Source organism: Lissotriton vulgaris, chromosome 3_1 (assembly GCF_964263255.1).
Source record: "Lissotriton vulgaris chromosome 3_1, aLisVul1.2, whole genome shotgun sequence".
Classification (NCBI taxonomy): domain Eukaryota; kingdom Metazoa; phylum Chordata; class Amphibia; order Caudata; family Salamandridae; genus Lissotriton; species Lissotriton vulgaris.
Genome location: NC_141689.1, coordinates 525,142,687 through 525,169,452, shown reverse-complemented (window position 1 = coordinate 525,169,452; position 26,766 = coordinate 525,142,687). Strand labels below are relative to the sequence as shown.

At 47.1% G+C, this 26,766-nt stretch overlaps 1 protein-coding gene across 1 annotated transcript; it reads right to left on the bottom strand.

The window, feature by feature from the left end:
- Positions 1-478: 478 nt before the first annotated feature.
- ENC1 (ectodermal-neural cortex 1) lies at positions 479-25,170 on the bottom strand. The gene is made up of 3 exons (XM_086960783.1): positions 24,883-25,170; positions 12,185-13,984; positions 479-3,516 (listed from the first exon to the last, which is right to left on the bottom strand). The coding sequence occupies exon 2, from the start codon at positions 13,970-13,972 to the stop codon at positions 12,203-12,205; it is 1,770 nt and encodes a 589-aa protein (XP_086816909.1). The 5' UTR covers positions 13,973-13,984; positions 24,883-25,170; the 3' UTR covers positions 479-3,516; positions 12,185-12,202.
- Positions 25,171-26,766: the final 1,596 nt, after the last annotated feature.

The window sequence follows — 26,766 nt, the reverse complement described above, 5'->3', positions numbered from 1 at the left end:
GAATTTTGAAATACACCCAAAATGTACATGTTTATGAAAATCCTGTAAATTACTAGCGGGCAAAGGAGCTTTGGGTAGTGTAAGCACTGCCAAAACTACCAATAAGAAATGACAAAATGTTTGTATAAAGTGATCCGTTTTTGCTGTTCTGCTCTGCTAGCCACTGCTGTAAAGAATATTCACCTGTTCTCGAAGGCTCTGCGTTGGTCTAGATAATGGTTTTATAAGTCTTCTAAAATAATAAACCCCTTGCTTCCTCTTGAGTGGACACCAAGCTTAAGTTGCTCACATGACACCAAGCACTCCTTTTCAGGGGCACCCAGCTCAGGCTGCAAGTTTTACATACTGTTGAATGATTTTGCATGCTTATATTTACATCATATTTGCTCATATTTACATTTGCATCGTCTCTCCAGTGCCTGTAGTAGATTGCTAAATAAAATATTCAAATACGAAAAAGGACAAAGGGACGAGTCTCTTCAGGTTGACATTTTTTATTAAAAGTAAGACACATGTGAACGTTGTGGATCAGAAGTACTTTGCTGATGGATACCAACGACCCCTCCAGCAGTGAAGAGAAAATCTCTTGCAACCCACAGACCTGCAACTGCAGACTGAGGGTAAAAATACTTATACAAAACATAAAATGAGTCAGCAATGAGGGAGAAACAAGCACCACGCTCCACTTCTTCACGTACACAGATCTGTGGTTTGATAAATCAGGTATTTATTAAACAGGGAGAAACGTCATTTGTCGGTAGTAACTCCAACTCCGAATGTGATGGGACGGTCAAAAGGACCTGCGGAAGTGGATGGGCACCCTTCATTATTTATCACTACAACAATCACTCTACGAAATAGCAAGAACCTTTCTCTCTAGGGCCTATATTTTTGGTGAGCTGCATGGGACCTCTTTACAAGGGCCCTGCTGTGGCACAATGTAACACCCTCCCCACCATGGCAGCAACTACAGGAGTCAGATATCATATCCTTAAGGTCCCTCAAAAATTTAGAAATCACCAGGTGAATCCCTTGTTTATTTCTCATTTAATTCCTGCAATTCCACCTGGAGATTTCAGACGCAGCCAAAGTCGCAGCGTACAGTGGGTCCATGGAGTTCAAGCAGACCTTGTAATTCCGATGGGGCTGATAACTGGAGTTTTACCAGCCACGAATCACAACAAGGCAGTGGTGTTTTGACTCCAAGGGTCAAGCAACTAACTTGGCTCCTCCCCCCTAAGAAGTCACAATGAAGGGCTTCTGGGATCTTCCCTACATGGATTGAGGTCCAATCTGGAATCAGTATCAAACAACACGATAGGATATGGTAAATCTAGCATTGGAATCGAATTACAATCTCAGTCAGCAAAACTGCATTCAAGTGCACCTGGTGGTAACATGCAATTCTGAGAATTTAAGCGGCAGACTAGATTTTTGTGCCTGGTTTTACATTAACCCAGAGTGGAGGAATTCAATGTTATTGAAATTTGTACCCAATATATAGCTCTATAATCAATTTTCTTAACTCAGTGTGCTTCTTTATGTGGGTATTAGCAATATCACAAGACATGATTTTGTGCTTGCAACCGAGAATTAATTTTTTTGTGTGCCGTTGACTCTTTAAGACAATTTACTTCAGCGACTCTGCAGGGAGTTTGCAGATGTTGACTTTGATTAGCTTCCTATGTCACAGGTTGAGGTGAAATTAAGGATATTTATTTCAGTAGCCTGGTCCAATTTATGGGACTACTGCAAAACTGGCACATGTGGAACTGTAAGCAAAGGGATTAGAAAAGTGGTGCAAAACAATTTACAAAAATAGCCTGTCTTCTATCACCGATGCGTGTCAATTCTAGAGCCACTCAGCATGTATTCTGTATTATTTCAGTATAGTTGATAAAGGCCTTGCAGTATGTTGCATGCAGTTTTGGAACAGTAAAGTAAACCGTAAACCGGCTGTTCCAAATTTAAGACTGCCTATTTTATCTCTGTGAAAGTATTATGCCCTTTTCTACATTTCTGATACAATTTTCAGATCATGTATGTGCATCTTGGTGCTTTTAATTCATACTATTGTAGTTTAATCTCTCCACAACAAAAAGTACAATCACCCAAACGCCTCTCCACTTGACTTAAGAAGACTCAAATCATTTGAAAATACTTTGGTTTAATGAAACGATGGTTAACGCCATACAGAAACCAGCATGTCTGCTATCGGCTGCACTGTACAAAGGCAAAGAGAATCTTACAATTATCAGGGGACGAAGGGTACCAGGCTTTGTTTCATTTTGCCTGCGAACTAATTATCACGAAAGCCCTCAAGGGTCTGACAAGCCGTGCATTCGGCAGGCCCTATTAAAACGCAAAAAAAGTAAGAAGGTAAGACATTCCACTCAGTGCAAGTTGTAACTAATAGTCCACAGTAAAAAAATATAATAATAATAAAAATAATCAGCAAGACTTCATTCATTCGCGTAAATAAGGCTACATCAAAAGCTCGTTGCAGCCCCAATAAATAAATAAATACCTTTGGATAATGCCGCTAGCCAGGGTTTATGCACAAACCTGCTCCTCTTTGTGCACAAGGAAGAGGAAAGTGCAGGGTGAGACTGGGGAGCCGGTAGCCTGAGAGAGAGATATCTTCATGGCTTTTCCTTTAACTAGTGCGCCACCTAAGATCCTGTCAGGTAATGCTTCCGCTCCTTCCGTGGCGCTCGCGCCCCGCCCCCAAGCTGCCACCTTCCGGCTCCTCACCCACTTGGCTGCTGATCAACTATTCATTAGTTTCCTTTCTTTGCGTTTGTGTGTGCAGCAAAAGACAACAAAAGAAAGACACAGAGTAAACAAAATGTGCAAAACATACAAACCATTCACACAAGCCCTTACTTGTGAGGCAATGCTTCAGCATGCAGACAACGAACAATATTATAGGTACAGCTACAAAAGAAAATGCAAATGAATATTAAGAGGAAAGCGCCCGAGTCACTTCTAAATATAGAACGCGGCGCGGGCATAGCCCGGATGCACGGATCTGAGCTCCGGAAGCGGCGCTTCACGTTCAGGAAGCAGTCTTCACATATTGGGTTCCAGAAAAAAAGGGGCTCTGGCTGAAGACATCACAGCGCTGTTGTGTAAGAGATCTCTGCATTAATCCCTGGCCCTGCCCACAATACAGCCCACCCCAGTCTGTATCAGAGGCTCCAGTCCCACAGCTGCACGTGCAATGGGAATAGCGCCTTGACTGTCTGTAACCTGCCACTTCCCGTGGCACTACATGCTGTGCAGCTACCAGTTCCACAAAGGAATCCAGTCCCATGTATGGAGGGATCTTGACTGCCTGGCTTTCTTCGGCAGAAGATGCAGTTCCAGTGCGCAGGTAAACGCATCTGCACGGAAACGGTCTGCTCTGCATCGACAGAGGTGTTGCCCGCTGTGGTGTGGCTGTTTTACACCAGGCAGGCAAATTTGCTTCCGTCGCTGCTGAAGTTCACATCTTTTCCCCAAATAATAAGATCACTAAAAGAAAAAAAGATCACGTGATAAGCATTGGTATAGTCACTGAATATTTGACATTTACACCAAAAGTCAATTATATATATATATATATATATATATATATATATATATATATATATATATATATTATATTGTAGTGCATAACACATGACCTCACAATAAAGAGATAACTTGTATTTCCACTGCTGAATAATGCAACACGTCATGAAAATAACTTCTTGCGGTGTCCGACCCTCTCATCGCGAGCCAGGCGCTGCTTATTGACAATCTGTCCAGCAGACTCCGAAGAGAGGGGAGTGCGCCGCTGTCCTCTCACCTGCGATACTGGCTTTTCTAGCCAATAGCAAAGAGTGTGCTTGGTTTGATAGGGCATAGAACAGAGTTCTAAAGACTTCATATGGCCGACCTGTGTAACTCATCCGAATCTAGCATGGATAATGGGTGAAGCAAAAATAAGTAACCGCATGCAAGAAAAATAAGTATTGGGAACGTTTTAGGTTTGGAAAAACAAAAAGTAGGAAAACATTAAAAGTGTTATTCGCAGTGTCTGATTTTATAAAATGTTTTGTTGCGGTTTTAATTAACTGAAACAATAAACTGTTTTTCTTTCTTCTTTCCATTGGCAAAGTCAATAGGCCTGGAGTTGGCTGTCAGCCTTTTTGGCTTTGTCAATGCTTCTATTTTCTCTTGCCAGTCTTTGCAAAATGCCATTGTTGAGGAAGCTACTAGGTCTATGTCAACCTAAAAAAAAAAAAGAATTGGCAAAAAGCAAACATGTGTTTTCGTTTTAAAAAGCACACATTGCCATATCAGTCAGTCCCTGGCGGAGAACTACATCTTGTGTGGAAGCGCTCCTTGTGAAAGCCAATGGCTGACCAATTGTGCCATGCTGCATGGTGTAATGAGCGGAGTTAAAGTGTAAATGAAACAATAATACGAATGAAGAAGGTGGACACGCCCAAGTGTGTAAGTATGTAATGTATTTAACTAAAATCAAAAGGTCTTGGTTAATGCCAGACCTAAAACCAGGCATATGTACTCTAAACTAAGCTTACCAAGTCGAATTAGAGGTATATGGGCATCAGAGGGACTGAAAAAAGGATATTCGACCAGATATCGGTGTGTTCAAACTTCACAGATCGCGACAAAAGTCCAGCAATATTTGTGTAATATGTGAAGAGAGCAGTGTTAGTGGCGCCAGGCTGTGGCACCGCTGAGAGAATCGGATATGGGAAACTTTCCCACAGTCAGCTTGCAACTCACACGGCCGCGCACCGACTATAGAAAGGTTAAAAGAACACACGCTCTGCTACTTATAGTGCAGAACATTAGCCCAGCAGCCCTGACTCAGCAAAGAGGCGTGCTGACGTCACTGCACGCACCGCACCCAACTAACCCTGGGAAGGCCCATCACCCAGACGGAAACCCCTCTAATGTTTCTACCAGAGAACCCCTGCTTATTCCCAAGCATTATGGTTTAGATTATAAAACACATTTCCCAACACATTGGGCTGGGCGACTTGTTAATTATGTCTTCTATATTCTATCAGTATGTTTTGTTTTCCTTTGCCTAAAACAATAGCTCACTCTGTACGTGGTCGTTTAACCAACACTTTTTGCGAAGTGCCTGCATGCCCTTTTGTAAATAGGAGTTTTATCACTTCAAATGGACCAGTAAAATGCTGGGAACAAAACCAAGGCAATCGCTTCCTGTTCCTGGTCAATTAGCAGTAATTTCCTTTTCATCTCCTCAAAGCTCAGCCACAAATATCACAGCTGGAGACGATAACGCCTCCCTCTGTGGGGGAACACGCAGAACTACAAAGCGCCGGGCTGGCGCGCATTAGTTCAGTTATAATCCGCATTAATGGCTGTCGTGGAGGCATTGTCTTCCGCGGGGCTACGCTGCCAGCGCGATAAACACTCGGATTTCCCGAATAAAGGCCGTTTCCTTTACAGAGAAAGCTTTGTTTTAGAAGAAGAATGCCCCGATGCCGCCGGGGCTGCGTGTAATGTTAGTTTAGCCCGAGATGCATTCCTGGTGACGAGGAACAGACAGCAACGTATGACAGAGCGGGTCTGACCGGGGAGCTGTTTTTTGCTGTCAACACTAGAAATGGTTTTCTAGACATAGCAAAACCTGCAAAATGTTAAGCAACTGAAACCTGTAATACAGAGAGCGTGGAGCAGGCCCGGCCTTCCCAGCAGCTGTTAGCCACTCTGGAGGAATGCGGAAGTGATCTTCGCGCCCATTAAAAGTTCAATCAGTTCTGGTAAAAAAGTAAGCCCTTCTTATAAACACGCTGGGCATTTCTAGTCTCAGCAGTTAGGTGGATAGGGCTTCCGGCGTGGTGTATCTAATTTTTACAGACGAGGAAGCATATGTTGGAATTTCTTATAAAATGCAGCATTTTCCTTATATTTAGCCATGGACACATTGCTGAGCATTACAGTCAACTTTAAGTCACACTAGGGGCAAAGGTATGTATGGCTCAGGGCCCGAGGTGCCCAATTTACCCAAATTATGGTTGTTTTATTACTACCAAACCAGGGGACTGGAGTCCAATTTCCCTGATTGCCTGCTGGCCTTGCTGCTTCGCCACACATTCTTAAAAAGACTCCCTTATGAGAATGTTTTTGTTATTCTTTCGTGAAACCAGTGACCACTCACCCCTCTCGCTAATATATAAATTGAAGCATATTGCAAAGGAGGTCACAGGCTTCTTTTCCAAATGGCCCCATGTAAATAAGTACGCACCATTAAGAAGGCACCAGTGCACATTTAGCGCTGGCATGATCTGTACTACAGAAAGGGCTGTGCAACTCCAGCATATTTCGCCTACCACAGTCGTGTGCATGGAACAAAGCCACGCTGCCCCTAGTGCCCTCAGAGGGAACAGCAGACTGGGAGAGAGCAACACATTTGGCCCAGAACAAAAGCAACACCCTTCAGCAACTTCACTAAGCAGCACTTAACTACAGGTCACTAGTGGGATGAATTTGTTTCCACTGTTGTGCCACCATTCCATCAAAGAATGACTTGAGGCCCTAGTCTGGTCTTTCACTACTGCCAAGGATCCCTGTTGAACCGCTTACGCTCCTTCTAGGCGATGACCAGTTGACACACAATGCTGAAATCTCACCTGGGAGCACGAATGGTGCATTAAAGTAGAGATGTAACTATTTAATCCAAGGCACATGCTACTCACATTTGTAAAGTTGAATTTAAATGCAGGAGCAGCACAAAGGGGATTGACGTGTTTATTTCCTGTACCATTTATCTACTTGTGCTGCTTTCGCATTACAATATCATAATACAATCAATATCCAATTTATTTGCACAGTACTACCCCAAGAGAGCCCACAAACTGAGGCTCTTTCCTTTACCTTCATCTCTTGATGCCATCTCTTGCTAGCAGAGAGTGCTTCAGCATCAAAAAACATAATGGTCTAAGACGAACTTTACTGCAGATCTTTTTGGTCGTTGACAACACAAGTCCAACTTCAGAGGTGTGCCAGTCACAGAAAACAGAAACAGTTGCAAGGTTACCTGCATGCATAGACCCTGGCCAGGGAGAGGCCTTTAGCCATGTGTACCGGCCAGTGTTTGACTTGTTAATATTTGAAGTCTTATTACGTTTGCGCCAACCTCATTGTTTGTGTAGTTAATGCACACACTGCTGAAGCCTATACAGGTCACTAATAATGTATCAGCAGAAAGAGTTTGCAAAGGGCAGACTTGGGGAGAGTCATTGCCACTGTACCGGCTCTTATCCGGGTGGGACAGTTTTGGAGTTTATGACAGCTCTCTTAATCCATGGCCAGGGTAGGACCAGAAGATTTGGGGGATTTCTACCCCTTGATGGTCTGAAATGTTATAGCCCAGTAAGCGAGTCGCTTCTCTGTGTTGTTAAGAAGGCATCCTCATGCAGCTCACTTGGGGCCTGATTTAGAATTTGACCGATGAGTGAGTGCTCGGTCACAAACGTAACAGATATCCTGTCTGCCTTAATACAGGTGTATTGTACCCTGTGGCCCTTGTATTAAGACAGAGCATATATCCACCACGTTTGTGAAGGAGACATTCCACCAAACTCTAGATGTCCTTAATAATGAGTGTGCAAAACATATGTTTACTTTTTAAAAATAGCCAAGTTATTTTTACACTCAGCAGTTCTTTTAAAAAAGGACAAAAAAAACAAAAGTTCCCGCTCATCTGCGAGATTAAGTCCAGACACCAATGGAGTTTACTTTATCGGACAGACTGAACTATTGGCATGGAAGTTGTTGAATCAAAGTTCAAGTGCTAATAATGAAAATAGAGATGTCAGTTTATAAATCATTTTTTGACGGCCATTCCCAAGTCTTCAACACCTTCTTGGCTGCAAAAAAAACCAAGCACTGATAAAGTCAAATAGGACTGGGTATAAGTGCTAGCGCATTTAGCCATAGCACATTAGAGTGAAACATATGAGAGTGAGCCGGAAAGAGTGAGCAGACAGGGTTGTATTTGTGAAGTAGGCCCTCGTGAAGTTCCGTGCAAGCACTCTATTATAAACAATTCATTCAGCCTAAAGCAATAGGTGAGAGATGAATACTCCACTGGGCTGAGCCAAGATATCATTGTCAGTTTCAAGCCAATGGTTGTTTAAAGAGGCTGATCAAAGAAAGTCAATGGTTGCAAAGGGGTGGGCTCAAAGCCCACTCTTTGTATATATTTGGCAATAGGGGTGGTAGACAGCCGCGCTGTCAAAACCCAGACCTAAATAAAAATGCCCCACCTAGCCAAGGACTTCCACCTACAGCCTTACTGAGCACAGAGGACCTTGGAACTGGAATAGCAAGAGTTTTTTTTTCTGTATAATCAAGAGAAAGGTGTCACTCGAAGGAAATCGTTGCTTACTAGTTTGGACTGGTTCAATTGATTTTATGTGGTTTCTATGAATAGGCCACGTTACAACGCATGCGATACATTGCATGCCATTACAACGCAGGTGATACAACAACCGTGTTGTTACATCACATACCATTACAACGCAAGTCGTTACAACAACTTGCTGTATGGGGTGCTGGATGTAGGAATAGTATAATTTACAACTCCAGTCTGTGCAACAGTAGGGAATGCGATGGATTTTAAATCCAACACCTTCTGCCCCCTACAGGTCGTTGTAATTATTTGCGATATAACAACGCGGTCGTTGTAATGATGTAAATGGCAGGCAATGTATTGCATGCGATGTAAATGATGTTTCCCGGTTTCTATGGCATCTCATTGTTGACAGCACTGGCATCTCAACGGGACGAGGGGGAGCAGCAAATCTCTTGTTTTCTGCCCAACAAATATATCCTGTTGCCTTCTGAGTAGGTTCTGAGATGTGCCTGGAATGAATACCACAAAAGTGGAGCACAGGATTCTTGTTGGCTATCTCACCAGAAAAGAGGGAACCTAGAAACATCATAGGGAAATGATCAGCATATGGGTAGAGAACCCTCAAATGCAGCGAGGTTCATAAATAATGGCATTGTCTGTATGGGTCTCCTCTCAGCTCTCACCCCGCAGGCACACCTAAAAGCAGGACTTCTCTTCAACAGGCTAGGAATAGAGCAAGGGCCAGCAACACTATCATCCCATCTGTCAGATGCTCCTCCATTTTCATTATAGGTTGCTACACAGCGCAGCTGTCACCCGACAATTATGCGATCATAACTAGAGAGGGTCTTTGTCTCCACCTACATATTGGGAGGCAGGAGCATATGTTGTGATTGGGCAGAAGTTGTGTCCTTCCACACAAAAAATTGCTTGCCTTCTAGCAACTGTGTTCATTTTGTTATTTATCCTTCTAAGCTTGAACATTCAGGGGAACACACAAGAGCTATTAAAGTGTATTAGATAACCAGCTCATTTATGATGCATTTCTTTGGCAGCAGCACAGATGGGAATGGAGCAGTTATTCACATAAAAATAATCTTTAGGTCGGATTTGACCTAAACCATGTCACCATTGTAAAGTATGCCAGCATTCCACCATTGTTGAGTATCCCATCCCTTCATCATGTTGTAGACCCACTAAGTGTGCCTCAGCTCAATCAAATTGATAAGTTAGCCCCATCAAGCCTTTAACTGTTAAATCACGTTGTGAATTAAGAATCATCAAGTACACCAGGACCCAACATGCCCTTGAAAGACAATCACCAATTATGTCAAGTGTCAACCACTTTCGGCGATAAGCACTACCAAGACTGTACTGGCTCCACCATGTTGTAATATAAATATTGGGAAATGTGCTAAGTATCCAACATAATGTGAAAACAAATCACGAGGTGTGCAAGGACTCTACCATGTAGTGACATAAGAGTCACCAAGTGGGCCAGATCCTCAGAATGTTAAGTGACAGGAATCATCAAGTTCACCCAGGCAGTTCATCAGATAGGAATCACACAATATACCATTGCTCAGCCATGCAGATAGACCAGCATCATCACCATTTTGAGAGAAAAGATTTGTCAAATGTGCCAACAGCCATCATGGGGTGGTTTAAGCATGGGCAAATAGGTCAGGAGTCTCTGACGTTGTGGGATAAGGATCATCATCAAGCGCACCAGGGTACCGCCATGATATGGGCTAAGCATCGCCGAGTGTGTCAGAGCTGCACAATTTTGGGCTAAGCATCACCAAGTGTGCTAAGCCTATGCCATGTTATGAGATGGGAGTCATGCAGGCTTCACTTGTTTGTTTGCTACGAATCCCCACGTGGGCCAGAGGTATTTACCACCTTGTAGGACAAGCATCATCGAGCCTACCAGGTGGTCACAATTTTTCAAGATAAAAATCACTGAATGTTCCAGGACTGCACCTTCCCGAAAGATCAAACTGCCTTCACTACACCTGCCTGAGTCTCATCAGGTTGAAAGGGAAAAACCATGGCTAACAGTCATCGACTCTGTGTACATTATATAAGAAGTACTATGGGAGAAAAAGCTGAACAGAGACGTAGTTTATGATGAACGTTATAGCAAGTAAACTTCAAAAATAAACAAGTGCTGCCGCCACAGAAACGGAGACCGTTTTTCACAAAATTGTAGGAAGTGAATGTCTCTCCGTTCTTTGGTCTGGCAGTCACTCGTTCATTTGTTGTGGGCATGCAGTGCTACGTGCTCCACAAGCAACAATGGCCCTAATGGTGTGATTGATGCCACTTTGTTAGTAATTCAAATCAGGTCAGTTTGACCGTTTGTTTTCGTTTGTGCCCTTTTCCGGAAGGTTGCTGTGGATTCAAAAGCTGTGTATTGTTTTCGAGGCACTAGCTTCTCTGCTCAGCTGCCTGTGATACATGTGCAAGGTTCTCCTAAAGTAGCAGCAGTGGTCATCCTGTACTACAGAACAGATATAGTTCTTCGCATTTTTTTTGGGATAGAGTGCCCAGTGCTTTTAGGTCTGTCACCTCACACTATTAGCCTTGCGTTTCTTTTAATTTCTTTAACTCGCTTGTGGACGGCATACAAACATTAATTAAAAGCGTCTCTGCAAAATTGTTTACAATTCCTTCTTAATTATGTGTATCTGCTTTAATGTAACCTATCTTTACATTATCCTCTTTGGACTTAACATCTTTTCAATCTGAAGATTAAAGATGGAAAAGTAAAAAAAAATGATTAAATAAAAGACAATAAAGATAATTAAAAAGGAACTTTTAAACAACTATGAAGAATCATTGAAGAATAAATTGAGCAACTACCCCAAAAAATGTTGAGGCAGACTTGTCAATCTTTCACGCAACGTAAAGCAGCAAGTCACCTTGCTACATTGTGTGAAAGGGAAGGAATGCGCCAAATTTGACATTGCATTTCGCATTTCTGTCCTTTCCTAATGCAGGTGCATTTTTGGCTGACCAACACAGGCACACTTGCATCATGTTGCCTGCTTAGTAGGCGGGATTATTTTTGTGCAGGAAGGGGCACCTTCATGCACGAAAGCAACCCTCAGAGGCATTTTCATCTTTCTATGTGTGCTGAGGAAAAAAGGGGAGAAATAAGGATATTTCTCCTTGTTATGCCAAACTTAGGGAGGCGCAGCACTTTGACGCATTCTAAGGTCTACTACTAATGATAAATCTGGGAATGCGCCACAATCCATGGGTGGGTGCGTGGAAACACCCATAGTAATGCAAGGTAGCAATTTGCGCTGCCTCACGTTATTCTAGATTTATCAAGCCATGCATAGCCACAGAAGGTGGCCTTGCATGGCTAGATAAATCTCACTTAGGTGTTGCATCCCCACTGCGTGGCAAAAGGGTGACGCAATACCTTGATAAATATGCCATGATGCTGCTAACATCTCTAAGGTATGGTGTAGCATAAATGGTTAACCCCTTAAGCGCTGCCGTCGGCCAACGGTCGTCGCGAGCACTACCTTGCCAGTGCTGCGCACGACCGTTGGCCGACGGGCCAGCGCTCGTTATTCGAACGTTCAGCACTGGGTGCTGAACGTTCGACGCAGCAAAGGAGTTAAGAAACTTGGGCCTTCTTTTAGCGCACCATGTGTAACAACATCAACAACACCGCTTTTCCTGCCTGTAGCTTGAAAGTTGAATCCAAATTTGTCATATTTAGTCAAACATCATTACACTTATATCACTTGTGATACAGGAAATGTTTTTGATTTTTCTTACCTAGTAATCTTTAAATATTTAGGCAGGAAGATGCTTCCAGGTGCTGACAAATGCTGTGGGAATCAGAGAATATGGCACTGTGGTAATGCTATTCCACACATCTAGTGTTGGATCGTAGCAGTCCAAAGTTTTGCACCTTTGAATTCCAAAATAGCCACCAACAACATAGAGTTTGTTTCCTGATGCCACGGCGTGGCAGCTCATTCGCTTAGCTGTCACATCTCCCACCTTTGTCCACTGGTATGTTTCGCTGTTGAATTTGTAGGCGGAGCATGCAGAGAATTCAGTGTCCCCACCCATGATGAAAATTTGATTGCCAAGCACGGCTGCAGCTGTGTAGCGCCATGGTTGTGGGCATGTGGCTGGTACCGTCCATCTGTTTTCACATGGGTCATAACACTGAACCTTTGGCAACTTGTCATGGCTCACACTTGTGCCTCCAAATGCAAACAACTTCAGCTTTGCGCTAACCACTGCAGCATTGCTCACCCCTTCTCGCAGTGGGGCCACCATTGTCCATTTGTTGGTTGCAGGGTCATATTGTTCGACTTGTTTCAGGGAAACTGATGGAGAAGCTGGAAGACACCCAGTTGCTGCGGTGTGTCCCCCCACGACATACAAGCAGTGTTTTAGTTCTGCAGAACCGTGGCCAAACCTTGCGACAAGCATGGGGGCCGCTTTGGACCACTCCTCGTGTAGAGTGTCATACACCCACACATCTTTGGAGACACCATTTTCGGAACCCCGACCACCAGTGATATAGACTTTGCAGCCCACGGCACAAGCACTGAACTCTTTACGTGGACTCGGAATGTCAGCCTTTGGAATGATCTCTTTTGCCTTCTGATCAACCAGATAGAGTTTATCACACATAAATGTCTGACCCCCAAGGAGGAACAGGGCATGCCCAGTCTTCCGAGGCCTTGCACACAGGCTTGTAACCACGCCATCGTTTTGCAGGATTTTCAGTTTGCACCGGATTGCTTCTTCCACCAGTTCCTTGCTTTTCTTCTGCTTGATGAGGAGTTCGTCCATGGCAACGTTCTCCATGAGATAAATAGCAGGCAAGAGGGCCAGTCTCACAGTCTGAAGAAGATCAGACAGGTAGCAATGTCGTTTGTTCAGGTCATAGTTAATCCAGTTGAGGGCCGACTCGTACACCATGCGCTCATCTTCTGTTTCCAGCTCCTCGTTGGACAGAAGCTGCACCACAAGGTCTTTTGGCAAGTGGAGAAAGTCCTCAGTCTTGCAGATGCTCTGGAAGTTGCTAAGGCACATGGCCCAGGAGAGCTCGTAGAGCTTGGTGCACTGGTGGGCGTCTGAAAGCAGGAGCATCCCCAGACAGTTGGTGGGGTGAAGGTTCTTCTCTAGAAACTCCGCGCACGCGTCGCGGATGTCCTGGAACTCCAACATGTCGCCCGCCTCCAGGAGGGACTCTGCGTTCTCCTCGTTGATGATCACCCTGGACGAGTAGGCGTAGTCAAGGAGAAGTTCAAGAACCTCTGGGTGGATGGAATTGTGGAAGTTGACCTCACTCGCCTGGCTCTCTTTCAGACCACCGCTGAACATGGCCTCGAAGTAGCGGCTGCAGGCGGCCAGCACCGCGCGGTGGCATGGGAAGGCCCTGCTTCCAGCATGGAGGAGGACATCTGTGAACAGGCACTGCTGCCGCAAGAGGTTCAGGTGGGTGAGGACGCTGTCCGCGTACGACGATTTGTGGAACAGGTAGATGTTCATGGAGCCAGTGCTGGCCCTGGATTTGCGGTTCTCGTGCATGTTGACAGACATTTTCTTTCGCCCCTGTAAATAGAGAAACAGAGAAGAATTAGGACTTTTCCACTGACAAGACCAAAATAAACAAGCGAGATTTAATTGCAGAACCACAATAGGTGACTTCATGTTTGCAGGGATGGGAAAGTATCCGAGTGGCTTTCACGCCACTTGCAGGCCTGTGTTCAGCTCTGTGCAGAAAGTCCCGCCGGGTGTTTGAGAACAAGTTTATGTTGAAAAACCAGTTCGCCTGCATTAGCCTTCAAGTGCCTGTAAACTTAAGTCAGCAGAAGAGGCAGATTTTCTCACCCCTCCCCGCACCCGGCCAGCTGATCGACTCGATACACTAAAGCACATGTCGCAACTGTAGCTCCCTGGGTGCTGTGAGGTGCGCGTGCTCCCCAGCACCTGCCAATTAACTGCGCCCTGATGAACAATTAGATGGCAACGCCAAAGGGCGCGAGCAGCAGCGCTGTGCGTGGCCTACATTTGTTCTAGGCGAGCCCTTTCCTGCAAGCCTCAAGGCCGACACAGACCTCAAAATATGCACTCATTTCCCCCAACAACACACACACACACACTCACTCCCCTTTATCTGGCACTCCGACACCTGCTCTGGGGGGAGTCCTGCAAGCACGCACCTTTTCCACAAAACGATCAGGGTGATGACGACATTTCGGCCACCTGTGTTAGATTTGCACAATGGCAGACAGAGAGCAATCTCCCCCTTTTAATCATATTTTGTGATTTCATGGTAGGGACTGGAACGAATCAGGATGGCCGGCACTACAGAAAGATTTCCCACTGACTCAGGAATAGGGAACCAAGGTTTTTCCCCTGTCTTTGCTGCTTAGGAAATGGGAAAACTACTTTGGCTGCAAATTTGATTTACTATTTTACACTTTAAAAGCTAACTTGTTTTCAGTGTGAGCACAGCTGGCTACACAAGTGGAACTAACCCAAATGACTATAGGGAACCGGTTCACCTAATCAGGGCATGTTGTGCAATGTTCATAGGAATGGTGACTCGTACTGCATAATCATACACCACTGGTATTTGTGCTCCATTCACAATACTTGTGCTTTAAGTGTTCCTATCGGTGGGATGGTCAAGGAAGGAATGCGAGCCCCATCTTCCATTTCATTGTGCGGCCAATGAATATGTTTCAAAGAGTCACCCAGAGCTACTGTGTGGGAATTGGAATCAAGCCTGCCTGTGAGGATGGATGGGAGGGCAGGGAATGTGTGGTCACTGGGGGAGGGGAGAGATGTCCGGGAAAAGAAGGCTACGGAGACACATTAGGGGGTGTGGTGGGTGCTGGTGTGCAAAGAGTAAGAGGCAGGGGTGATGGACATACAATGGACCGAGAAGTTTGGTGTTGTGTGCAACGTGTATAGAGAGATGTGAGACCTGAGACATTTCTGAGGTATGCTGTGTGAGGGCTCTCAGATGTGCAGTGTGAGTTTTCTGAAATGTGGAGAGCTTGAGGGCTCTGAGATGTAGAGTGAGCTATGAAAATTATAATACTGAGACGCTCAGTGTGTGATGGGTCTGAGACGCTCAGTATGTGATGGGTCTGAGACGCTCAGTGTGTGAGGGGTCTGAGACGCTCCGTGTGTGAGGGGTCTGAGACGCTCAGTGTGTGAGGGGTCTGAGACGCTCAGTGCGTGATGGGTCTGAGTGCAGTGTACGAGGGGTCAGAGATGTTCAGTGTGTGAGGGGTCTGAGTGCAGTGTGTGAGGGGTTCGAGTGCAGTGTGTGAGGGGTCTGAGATATGCAGTGTGTGAGGGGTCTGAGTGCAGTGTGTGAGGGGTCTGAGGTGTGCAGTGTGTGAAGGGTCTGAGGTGTGCAGTGTGTGAGGGGTCTGAGATGTGCAGTGTGGGAGGGGTCTGATATGTGCAGTGTGTGAGGGGTCAGAGATGTGCAGTGTGGGAGGGGTCAGAGACGTGCAGTGTGTGGTCTCCGAGAGGTGCAGTGAGGAAGTTCTGATATGTACAGAGTGTGAGGGCTCTGACACATGCAGGGAATGAGAGGAAGGGTGGATGGGCAAAGAACAGAAGAGGTTGGTGTTGGGTAGCGAATGGGAGTTTCAAGATGTGCAGAACATGAAAGAGTTAAGGAGTTTTAAATGTTCCATGGTATGGAGCACAGGTTCTCAGACGTGCAGTGTGAGAGCTCTGAGATGTGGATAAAGTAACGATTCTGAGATGTAGAGTGTGTGAGATGTGCTGGGATACTTACGGGTGACTACGGGCTTTATAAAATCTAATAATAATAATAATAATGTGCAAACTGTAATAATATGTGCGGTGTGAGGGTTCTGAGATGTACATATAGGATGAGGGTTCTCAGTTGTCCAGTGTGATAGTTCAGAGATGTGCAGTGTGAACATTCTGATATATGCAGAGTGTGATGGTTCTGAGATGTGCAGTGTGGCGACTCAGATGTGCAGTGCGAGGGTTCTCAGATGTGCAGACTGTAAGGGCTTGGGTGTGCAGTGTGGGGATTCTGCGCAGTGCAGAGAATGAAAGACAGGGGGTGATGGGCAGAGAAATGAATAGTTTTGTGTTAGATACAGAATTGGAGTTTCAAGATGTAAAGGCAATCGAAGAGTTAGAGGCGTTGTGAGGGCTCCAATGTGTGCAGTGTGAAGGTACTGAGAGTTCTAGACAGAATGAGGGTTCTCAGATGTGCAGTATAAGGGTTCTGAGGCTCGGAGAGTGTGAGAGTTCTTGGAAGCAGAGTTTGAGCTATACAAAGTGTAAGCATATGTGCAGGGTGAGAGGTTCCTGAGATGAGGCGATTGTGAGGGTTCTGAGATGCACAATGTGAGCTGCGCAGTGTAAGCTTATATGCAAAGTGCGAAGGTTCTGAGATATGCAGATGCTATGAGGTCCTCAGTTATGCCGAGTGAGAGAGTTCCGAGATGTGCAAAATGTGAGATTCTGAGATGTGCAGTGTGTGGTTATACATTGTGAGAACTTCCCGATGTGCAGTGTGAGGACTCTTGAGGCGTTCACTGTGAGTGTTCTGATGTGCAGTGAGAGTATGAGGGATTTCAGATGTGCAGTGTGAGGTTCTGAGATGTGCAGTATATGATGGTTCTGAGATATGTAGTGTGAGAACTCTCAACTGTTTAGTGTGTGAGGGATCTTAAATATGCAGAGGATGAGGGCACTGAGATGTGCAGAGTGATAGGTCAGAGATGTGTACTGTGAGGACTTTCTGCGATGTGCAGAGCGGGAGGGTTGTTAGATGTGTAGATAGATCGTAAGGCCTCTGTAATGTGCAGTGTGCGGGTTCTTAGATGTGCAGTGTGGGGGTTCTGAGAAGTGCAGTGTGGAATATGTCTAAAGATGGGCAGAGTGAGGGGAATCTGAGATGTTCAAAGTCTGAGGGCTCTGAGATGTGCACCGAGTGATAGTTCTGAGATGTAGAGTGTGAGAACGCTTAAGATGTGCAGAGGATGAGAGCTCTGAGATGTGTAGTGTGAGGACTATCAGATGTGCAGTGTATGAGGATTATTAAATATGCAGAGGCTGAGGACTCTGAGATGTGCAGTATGTGATAGCTCTGAGATGTGCAGTGTGAGGACTTTGGGATGTGAGAGTGTGACGCCTGTTAGATATGTAGATTGTTGGGTCTCTACAATGTGCAGCGTGAGGGTTCTGTGATGTAAAGAGTGGAATAGGTCTAACGATGTGCAGAGTGAGAGGAAGCAGAGCTGTGCAAAGTGTGAGGGTTCAGAGATGTGCAGTGTGCAAACTCTTGAGATGTGCAGTGTGCGAACTCTTGAGATGTGCAGTGTGAGAACTCTTGAGATGTGCAGTGTGAGAACTCTTGAGATGTGCAGTGTGCGAACTCTTGAGATGTGCAGTGTGCGAACTCTTGAGATGTGCAGTGTGCGAACTCTTGAGATATGCAGTATGCGAACTCTTGAGATGCGCAGTATGCCAACTCTTGCGATGTGCAGTATGCAAACTCTTGAGATGTGCAGTATGCGAACTCTTGAGATGTGCAGTATGCGAACTCTTGAAATGTGCCGTATGCGAACTCTTGAGATGTGCAGTCTGACAGCTCTCGAGATGTTCAGAGTATGAGACGTGCAGTGCGAGAACTTTTGAGCTATTCCGAGTGTGAGAGCTTTTGAGATGTGCAGTGTATGAGGATTATTAAATATGCAGAGGCTGAGGACTCTGAGATGTGCAGTATGTGATAGCTCTGAGATGTGCAGTGTGAGGACTTTGGGATGTGAGAGTGTGACGCCTGTTAGATATGTAGATTGTTGGGTCTCTACAATGTGCAGCGTGAGGGTTCTGTGATGTAAAGAGTGGAATAGGTCTAACGATGTGCAGAGTGAGAGGAAGCAGAGCTGTGCAAAGTGTGAGGGTTCAGAGATGTGCAGTGTGCAAACTCTTGAGATGTGCAGTGTGCGAACTCTTGAGATGTGCAGTGTGAGAACTCTTGAGATGTGCAGTGTGAGAACTCTTGAGATGTGCAGTGTGAGAACTCTTGAGATGTGCAGTGTGCGAACTCTTGAGATGTGCAGTGTGCGAACTCTTGAGATGTGCAGTGTGCGAACTCTTGAGATGTGCAGTGTGCGAACTCTTGAGATATGCAGTATGCGAACTCTTGAGATATGCAGTATGCGAACTCTTGAGATGTGCAGTATGCGAACTCTTGAGATGTGCAGTATGCGAACTCTTGAGATGTGCAGTATGCGAACTCTTGAAATGTGCCGTATGCGAACTCTTGAAATGTGCCGTATGCGAACTCTTGAGATGTGCAGTCTGACAGCTCTCGAGATGTTCAGAGTATGAGACGTGCAGTGCGAGAACTTTTGAGCTATTCCGAGTGTGAGAGCTTTTGAGATGTGCAGTGTAAGACCTCTGAGATATGTTTGCTGCAGTTTCCATCTCCACTCTACAAAAGCAAAATTAATGTGCAGCAAGGAGAGCAGAGAGGAAAAGGGGGGACAGCGGTGAAGTGAGACAGTGCAGCAGAGACGGGGCAGAAAATGACACAATTATAGATAGGTGGTTATACCGAGCAGGGTGGATCAATATACAGGGAGGGGGGGTTTAAGGACGATGGGAGAGAAAAAAAATGAGAGAATGAGCAAGGTGTGTGACAGACCTACACAGTAAGCGTCCTAGAACGAGATCCAGGAATTCAAAGAAAACAGAGATGGAAAGAGATACAAACATAAAGAGAGACGATGCTGTTGAAGATGCAACCTTCCCAGCACAAAGAGAATTTTGTATTTAGGCATGAGGTCTTCATGCTGAATAGCTGGCGACGAGAAAATTGTTTTATCCTCTGTCTGTTTTAACATATGGAACACCCCGTGACTTTCCATGTGTCTGTGTAGCATCAAAAAGCAAAGACGCGCCTATAACCAACACAGGGGCTCACAATAATCGCTCTCTATAACCAGTGACACGACGAGCCCTCAGGGAGTCCACGAGGATTGAACTCTACTTTGGTGGGAAAGAGGCAAAAAACACAAATCAGCTTGGAGGCCGCCAGAGACACACCAGTCCTTGTGTAAAACCGCTGTATGTTAGGAATGCGCACGAGCAGCCACACAGTGCAACCCCACACCCCAGACCACTAAACGGAAAGGCGCATAGGTGTGTGGATGGACCCCTCAAATAAAGCAAATGGGTAGACACATAAGAAGCTAAAAAAACGATAGACACAGAGGAGGAACCAGATAGACACAAAAAGCTATAGAACAATAAAGAGACAACAGAAGCTACAGCTAGAAAACACTGTTGAACACACGGGAAGACAGGAAATAGAAGAAACAGGAGAAGCTAAAAAACACTGAATAGACACATAAGGCTAGGCAGACGCATAAAATGATATAACACTAAATAGACACCGAAAATAGAAAACGCTAGGCAAACCAGAATATGATTGCCGCATGCAGAAGAAGCTAAACCTAAAGAAACTCTCAGCAGACACAAAAGTTAGAAAACGCTAGAAAGCCACACAAGAACGAGGCATCCATACAGGACTGGACAGACAAAGTAAGTTATAAACACTAGAAAAGCTAGAACACACTGATAAGACGCACACGAATCTAGGAAACACTTGCTAAACACTCTAGAACATAGAAAACACTAGAGAGACACAAGAAACTAATAAAAAGCACTGCACACCCAAGAAGCTCTAAAACACTAGACATACAAAAAGCTAGAAAGCACCCAAAAGACTCACTAGAAGCCAGAAATTACTTGCAATTTAAATTAAGAGTAACATTTCGAATTTAGATTAAGTTATATACTCATTTATGTACTAGAACGTCAGTGTTGCGAGATATATTGTTGGTAGGCTGAAATAGTAAGGGGAGAAGGCAGTAGTGTGAAATGCCGGGACAGGTCACCACTGCAGACAAGATTGGTCAGGCACCAGTGGTCAGAGCTGCATATTCACAGCTGCATCAGTGCACAGTCCAGTCCAGCGGTTGTGTATACACTTCCTGCACACCGAGACGAGCGCGGGAACATCTGGAGTGTGGGAACCGAAGCTCCAAGTAAGGGGCAGGCCTGTTCCCAGATGTTTAGTCTTTGCACTCATGCAGCGCCCCGGGGGCCGCACGTCATTCCCTGGTGCCCCCCAGCGTCGCAGCCCGTGCAGAGACCCGCCCGCTGCCCCCCGCCGCTCCCAGCGCGCGTCGCCATGGTTACCGCGGGAGCGTCCACGCTTCCTTCCTCGGGAGGTTTCATCTGAACAGACTCCCGTGGCGACATTTCAGCTCCGTTTCTCACCACAACCCCCGCGACAGAGCAGACCAAACGCTGCAGCTTTCACGGCGAACGGTGCGTGCACTCTCGTGCGGAGCTGGGTATTACTGTGACACCGGTGACCCCCCTCTCGCCCCACAAGACAAGGACTACAAGTCTCATCCATCGAGGGCTTCGGGTAGAGCGAGGAGGGTCACAGGGGCACACAGGAGCTTCACAGGCTACACCCGAGTCCGGAGTGCCCTGGAGGCCAACCTACACAAGCAACACTAAGCACCGTGCCCCCCCCCCCCTTCCCCTCTCCACCCCCTGGACCTCTGATGAGGCCCCCCACCTACAAATCCACTCTACCCTTGTGCGCCCTATATGTGCAGCCCATACATCTCATCTGTGCATCTCCCCGTCTCATTGCTAACCCTGCACCCCTCCCCCCATGCGCCACCCGCACCTCCGGGCGCGCCCTGGATGTGCCCCTACAGACTGGCAACATTTTACTGTAGCAGAAGCGCCCCTGGCACGAGGCGCTGTGCATAGAACAATGGGGCGCGGGGTCGGCGCAGACCGAGCACACAGACAGGACGCGCATCATGTCTATTTACATTGCACACATCCCAGGCGGCGGCATTGGTCGGTGGAACACGACTCGTCCCCAGGGCTGAAGCCGGGGCACAGACTCGAGCGGGCAGCGCCTCAGTCATGTTCGGCGGCATCGTCTCCGCCCAGCCTGTCGATACACGCATCGGGGGTTGCTTTCTAGGAGGTATCCTTTCCTCGAGAGTAGGCACGCGGTTCAAGTCACAATGACTTCTACAGCAGATCTTACCCTGACAATGGAGTCTGTGTCTTCACACACATGCAGTGTGTCGCCTCGGCATGCAAGTCATGGTTGGTTCAAAGGTATCAAGACCACAGTTAAGTGCGTGACGTCAAGTATACCGTGTTCCACAGCGCTCTTCTATAAATTCTATATTTGAGAAGAGAGCATCCCTCGTACCACAGCGGGTGACGTCAGTCACCACTAGAGGTTTCACTGAGCTGGGCGGACGACCTGCAATCCACACAGGTGACGCAAAGCAGACAGCCCTGGTGTGCAATTAGGGTTATGCAGGCAACGCCAAGCGGACCTAAATAGGCAACCTATAAAGGTAACACCATAGGAACTCCTAAAAGTAACTGTCATTGGAACACTGAAGTTAGAGTGCTGGGAACGTGTCATTAACTTGAGTTCAATAACTGAGAACACGGGCAGCACCTTCCCTGGCATGTCATGCAAACAAGACATGCCCACCGTGGAGAAGATAACAGCATACAAAACATACCCACCTAGAAGACACAACACGCAGAACATACCTAACATGGCGACACAAACAGTATGCAAAACCTACCAGACTTGGAGACACCAGCACAATGCAAAACATACCCAACATGGACACACCATCAGCATTAAACATATCAACATGGAGACACCAACAGAATGCAAAACATACCCAACATGGAGACACCAGCACAATGCAAAACATACCCAACATGGACACATCATCAGCATTAAACATACCCAACATGGGCACACCATCAGCATGAAACATATCAACATGGACACACCATCAGCATTAAACATAACAACATGGAGACACCAACAGAATGCAAAACATACCCAACATGAAGACACTAACAGAATGCAAAACATACCCAACTTGGAGACGCTCAATAACATGCAAAACTTACCCACATTGGAGACACCAACAGCATGCAAAACATACCCATTTTGGAGAGACCAAATTCAGGCAAAACATACCCAACCTTGAGCACTAACAGCCTGCAAAGCATACCCACCTTGGGGAGACCAATTGCAGGTAAAACATACCCAACGTAGAGCACTAACAGCCTGCAAAGCATATCCAACTTGGGGAGACCAATTGCAGGCAAAACATACCCAACGTAGAGCACTAACAGCCTGCAAAGCATAGCCAACTTGGAGAGACCAAATGCAAGCAAAACATACCCAGCGTGGATCACTAACAGCCTGCAAAGCATACTCTAAAAGCATGCAAAAACAGACCAAACATGGAGAAACTAATAGCGCATCCAAGCTGGAGACACAGGCAGCATGCAAAAACCCCAAGAACACTTCTTCAGCAAAGACCTGTTCTATACCCTGCCTAAGAATAATGACAAAAGTACACCTACAGCTGTGGCCAGTTCTTTAACCAGCCTAAGCAGAGGGGACACAGTGCACACCTCCAGCCTAGACAGAGGGGACACAGTAAACACCTCCAGCCTAAGCAGAGGGGACACAGCACACACCTCCAGCCTAGACAGAGGGGACACAGTACACACCTCCAGCCTAAGCAGAGGGGACACAGTACACACCTCCAGCCTAAGCAGAAGGGACACAGTACACACCTCCAGCCTAGGCAGAGGAGACCCAGTACACACCTCCAGCCTAGGCAGAGGAGACACAGTACACACCTCCAGCCTAGGCAGAGGAGACACAGTATACACACCTCCAGCCGAGGCAGAGGAGACACAGTACACACCTCCAGGAGAGGCACAGCACACACCTCCAGCCTAAGAGGAGGGGACAGAGCACACACCTCCATCTACGGCTATTTCCCAGCCAGCTCTGGGGCTGGAATAAATGGCTACCACGATGGCGGCACCTGTGAAACAGACACAACGTCTGATGTTGTGTTAGTTTATTGAGACCTCTTCTATGGCCCCGCTATGGCAAATAGGAGAAAATAGACCGAGCCCCAAAAACCTGAAGTCAGGTCCAGGCTGGAGACAGAAGGCGGGACTGCGCCAAGGATGCACCTGGGGCTCTGATGCAGAACATGATCCCTGCACGGCCGGGCTCCGGAGCGAGGGTCACCAGGCCGCAGCGTCAGGGGCGGCTCTAAGCTCATGGTGGCCCTGGGCAGGGAGCATAGGTAGGGGGCCCCGGAAGAGGGGGTCTGGGCGGGGCGGAGCGCGGAGGCCAGTGAAGAGGGGGGGTCAGGGTGTTTGGAAGTGGAACAGAGCCGGAGGCCGCCAAATCCCTGCCAGGGGCCACCACGCAAATATGTATCCATCCTCAGAGGATTATTATATTAAGGATATATATATTGGTGTGGTGGCCCCTGAGGTTTGGTGGCCCTGTGCAGGTGCACAGCTTGCACATGCCTAAGGCCGGCCCTGGCAGCGTGCACACCCACACCACCCGCCTGGACACTCACCTCATGCGTGCCAGAGGGGCTGGGACCTGGGCAAGCCACGGCCCTGCCACAGGTTTTACCATTCTTGGTATGCATCAAGAGTGGAAGAGCTGGCATCCTTATTGTTAATTATGCAATCTTAACTTTAATATTGAGTAAGTGCACAAAAGCCTCTCCTGCGCTGCTCCCCGGAGAAGAGTGAGCGTGTCACCGAGCACAGGAGCCTGCAGTGTGCGGTGCTGTTGTAGGAACTATGCACAGGCACCTGGGGCCGATTCTGCCAACCCTTGGATGCGGATCACAAAATCAATCTCCTCACAGAAATCTGCAAAAAGATACAGGCTTCTGATGAGGAAGTTAAGGATTTCAGGTTTGTTTAAACGAATTCAGTCCTTTAGAAAGAACATTCTTTATAAAATAAAACAAATATTGGCGGGTGGTACTTTTCTGCAGCGTCCGAGACACAGTAGTAAGGTTGTGCATTGTACCGTGGCAGTGAATACCAATGAGGCAGTGCCTCGCGCGGGCCGCCAAACCCTGTGCTCTGCTCCTCAGGGGTGCGAGGAGCCGGCTCCTTCCCCTGCCGGGTAAAGCGAGGACAGCCGGGCGGGCAGCAGCGAGTGCGGAGCGTGGCTCTTCAAAACAAAAACCTGCACGAGGACCAATGACAAGCAGGGTCCACGGAGCGCGCGGGGGCAGCAGCCGCGAGGACCGGGGTACAACAAGTGTCCCGGAGCAGGTCACTGAGCAAACACTGCTCCCTGTGCAGAGCACCGGTGACAGTCACATACAACAAACAGCACTTCCCCAACCGCAAACACCACCTACACCCACACAACTCCAGCGCACTTAGCACCCCGGGCTCCACCGCACGACACTATCTGCACCGCAGCCCTGCTGCTGCCGACCACCACACACAGGCAGCCCCTCCCGACCACCACACAGAGGCAGCCCTCCCTTCCCCCTGGCTCGGGCACCTACCTCGCGGCTGCGGGCTGCCGGGCTCTCAGCGCGGTGCGCGGGGGCTCATGGTGCCCGGGGAGCGTGGCTGGGCACCGGCTCATGGGAGCAGCCAGCTGCCTGGGAGCGTCGCACGGGGTCCGGCCTGCAGCCTCCCGCCTCAGCGGCACGAGTTGCACTGCCTCTGCTCCCCCGGCGGCTGGTGGTGCTGGCTGCGGGCACTGGTGCCTCTTCCAGCTGGCTGCGGTCTGGTGCTGCTGCCGCTGCCTCTTCCTCCTGCACTGAGGCTGCCGGCCCGCAGCGAGCAGCGCTTTTATAATGTCGGAGGGGGAGGAGGCGATGCAAGGCGGCCCGGCAGAGTGACACACTCCTTAAGGTGGGGGAGGGAGGACGGGCGGGCCGGCTGCCAGACGCTGCTCCCAGACACCAATACACTCCCGGATGCTCGGGGGCCGGCAGGGGCGGCGGTGTGTGCCTCTCTTATGGAACCCAGGGTGTGAGCTGCGGCGGCCTCACAGCGTGGTGCGGTGTCCGGTGGCGAACTGCCCTGCACCCCGACGGGCATCCGAGCGCACCCTAGGCCGCCTCTCAGCAGGGCTGCTACTCATTCAACCAGTAGCAAACTGTCACCTCTGTGCTGGTATACACCAAACGCTAACCTTTGCACTTCAGGTATACATTCAAATCCCTCTGCAGGGCTGGTATACATTCAGACAGTAACAGACTGTCTCCCCTGCAGGGCTGGTATAAGTTCAAACATTTACAACCGGTCACCTCTGAAGGGCTGCTTGCTATACATTCAAATAGTAACAATAGGTCATCTCTACATTGCTGTTATAAGTTCAAACATTTGCAAACGGTCACCTCTGCATTTCACCTCTGCATTGCTGGTATACATTCAAACATTTGCAAACGGCCACCTCTGCATATCTGGTATACATTCAAACATTTGCAAACGGCCACCTCTGCATTGCTGGTATACATTCAAACATTTGCAAACGGCCACCTCTGCATTGGTGGTATACATTCAAACATTTGCAAACGGTCACCTCTGCATTGCTGGTATACATTCAAACATTTGCAAACGGCCACCTCTGCATTGCTGGTATACATTCAAACATTTGCAAACGGTCACCACTGCATTGCTGGTATACATTCAAACATTTGCAAACGGCCACCTCTGCATTGCTGGTATACATTCAAACATTTGCAAACTGTCACCTCTGCATTGCTGATATACATTCAAACATTTGCAAACGGCCACCTCTGCAATGCTGGTATGCATTCAAACATTTGCAAACGGTCACCTCTGCATTGCTGGTATACATTCTAACATTTGCAAACGGCCACCTCTGCATTGCTGGTATACATTCAAACATTTGCAAACGGTTACCTCTGCATTGTTGGTATACATTCAAACATTTGCAAACGACCACCTCTGCATTGGTGGTATGCATTCAAACATTTGCAAACGGTCACCTCTGCATTGCTGATATACATTACAACATTTTCAAACGGCCACCTCTGCACTGCTGGTATACATTCAAACATTTGCAAACGGTCACCTCTGTATTGCTGGTGTACATTCAAACATTTGCAAACGGCCACCTCTGCATTGCTGGTATACATTCAAACATTTGCAAACTGTCACCTCTGCATTGCTGATATACATTCAAACATTTGCAAACGGCCACCTCTGCAATGCTGGTATACATTCAAACATTTGCAAACGGCCACCTCTGCATTGCTGGTATACATTCAAACATTTGCAAACTGTCACCTCTGCATTTCTGATATACATTCAAACATTTGCAAACGGCCACCTCTGCAATGTTGGTATACATTCAAACATTTGCAAACGGCCACCTCTGCATTGGTGGTATACATTCAAACATTTGCAAACGG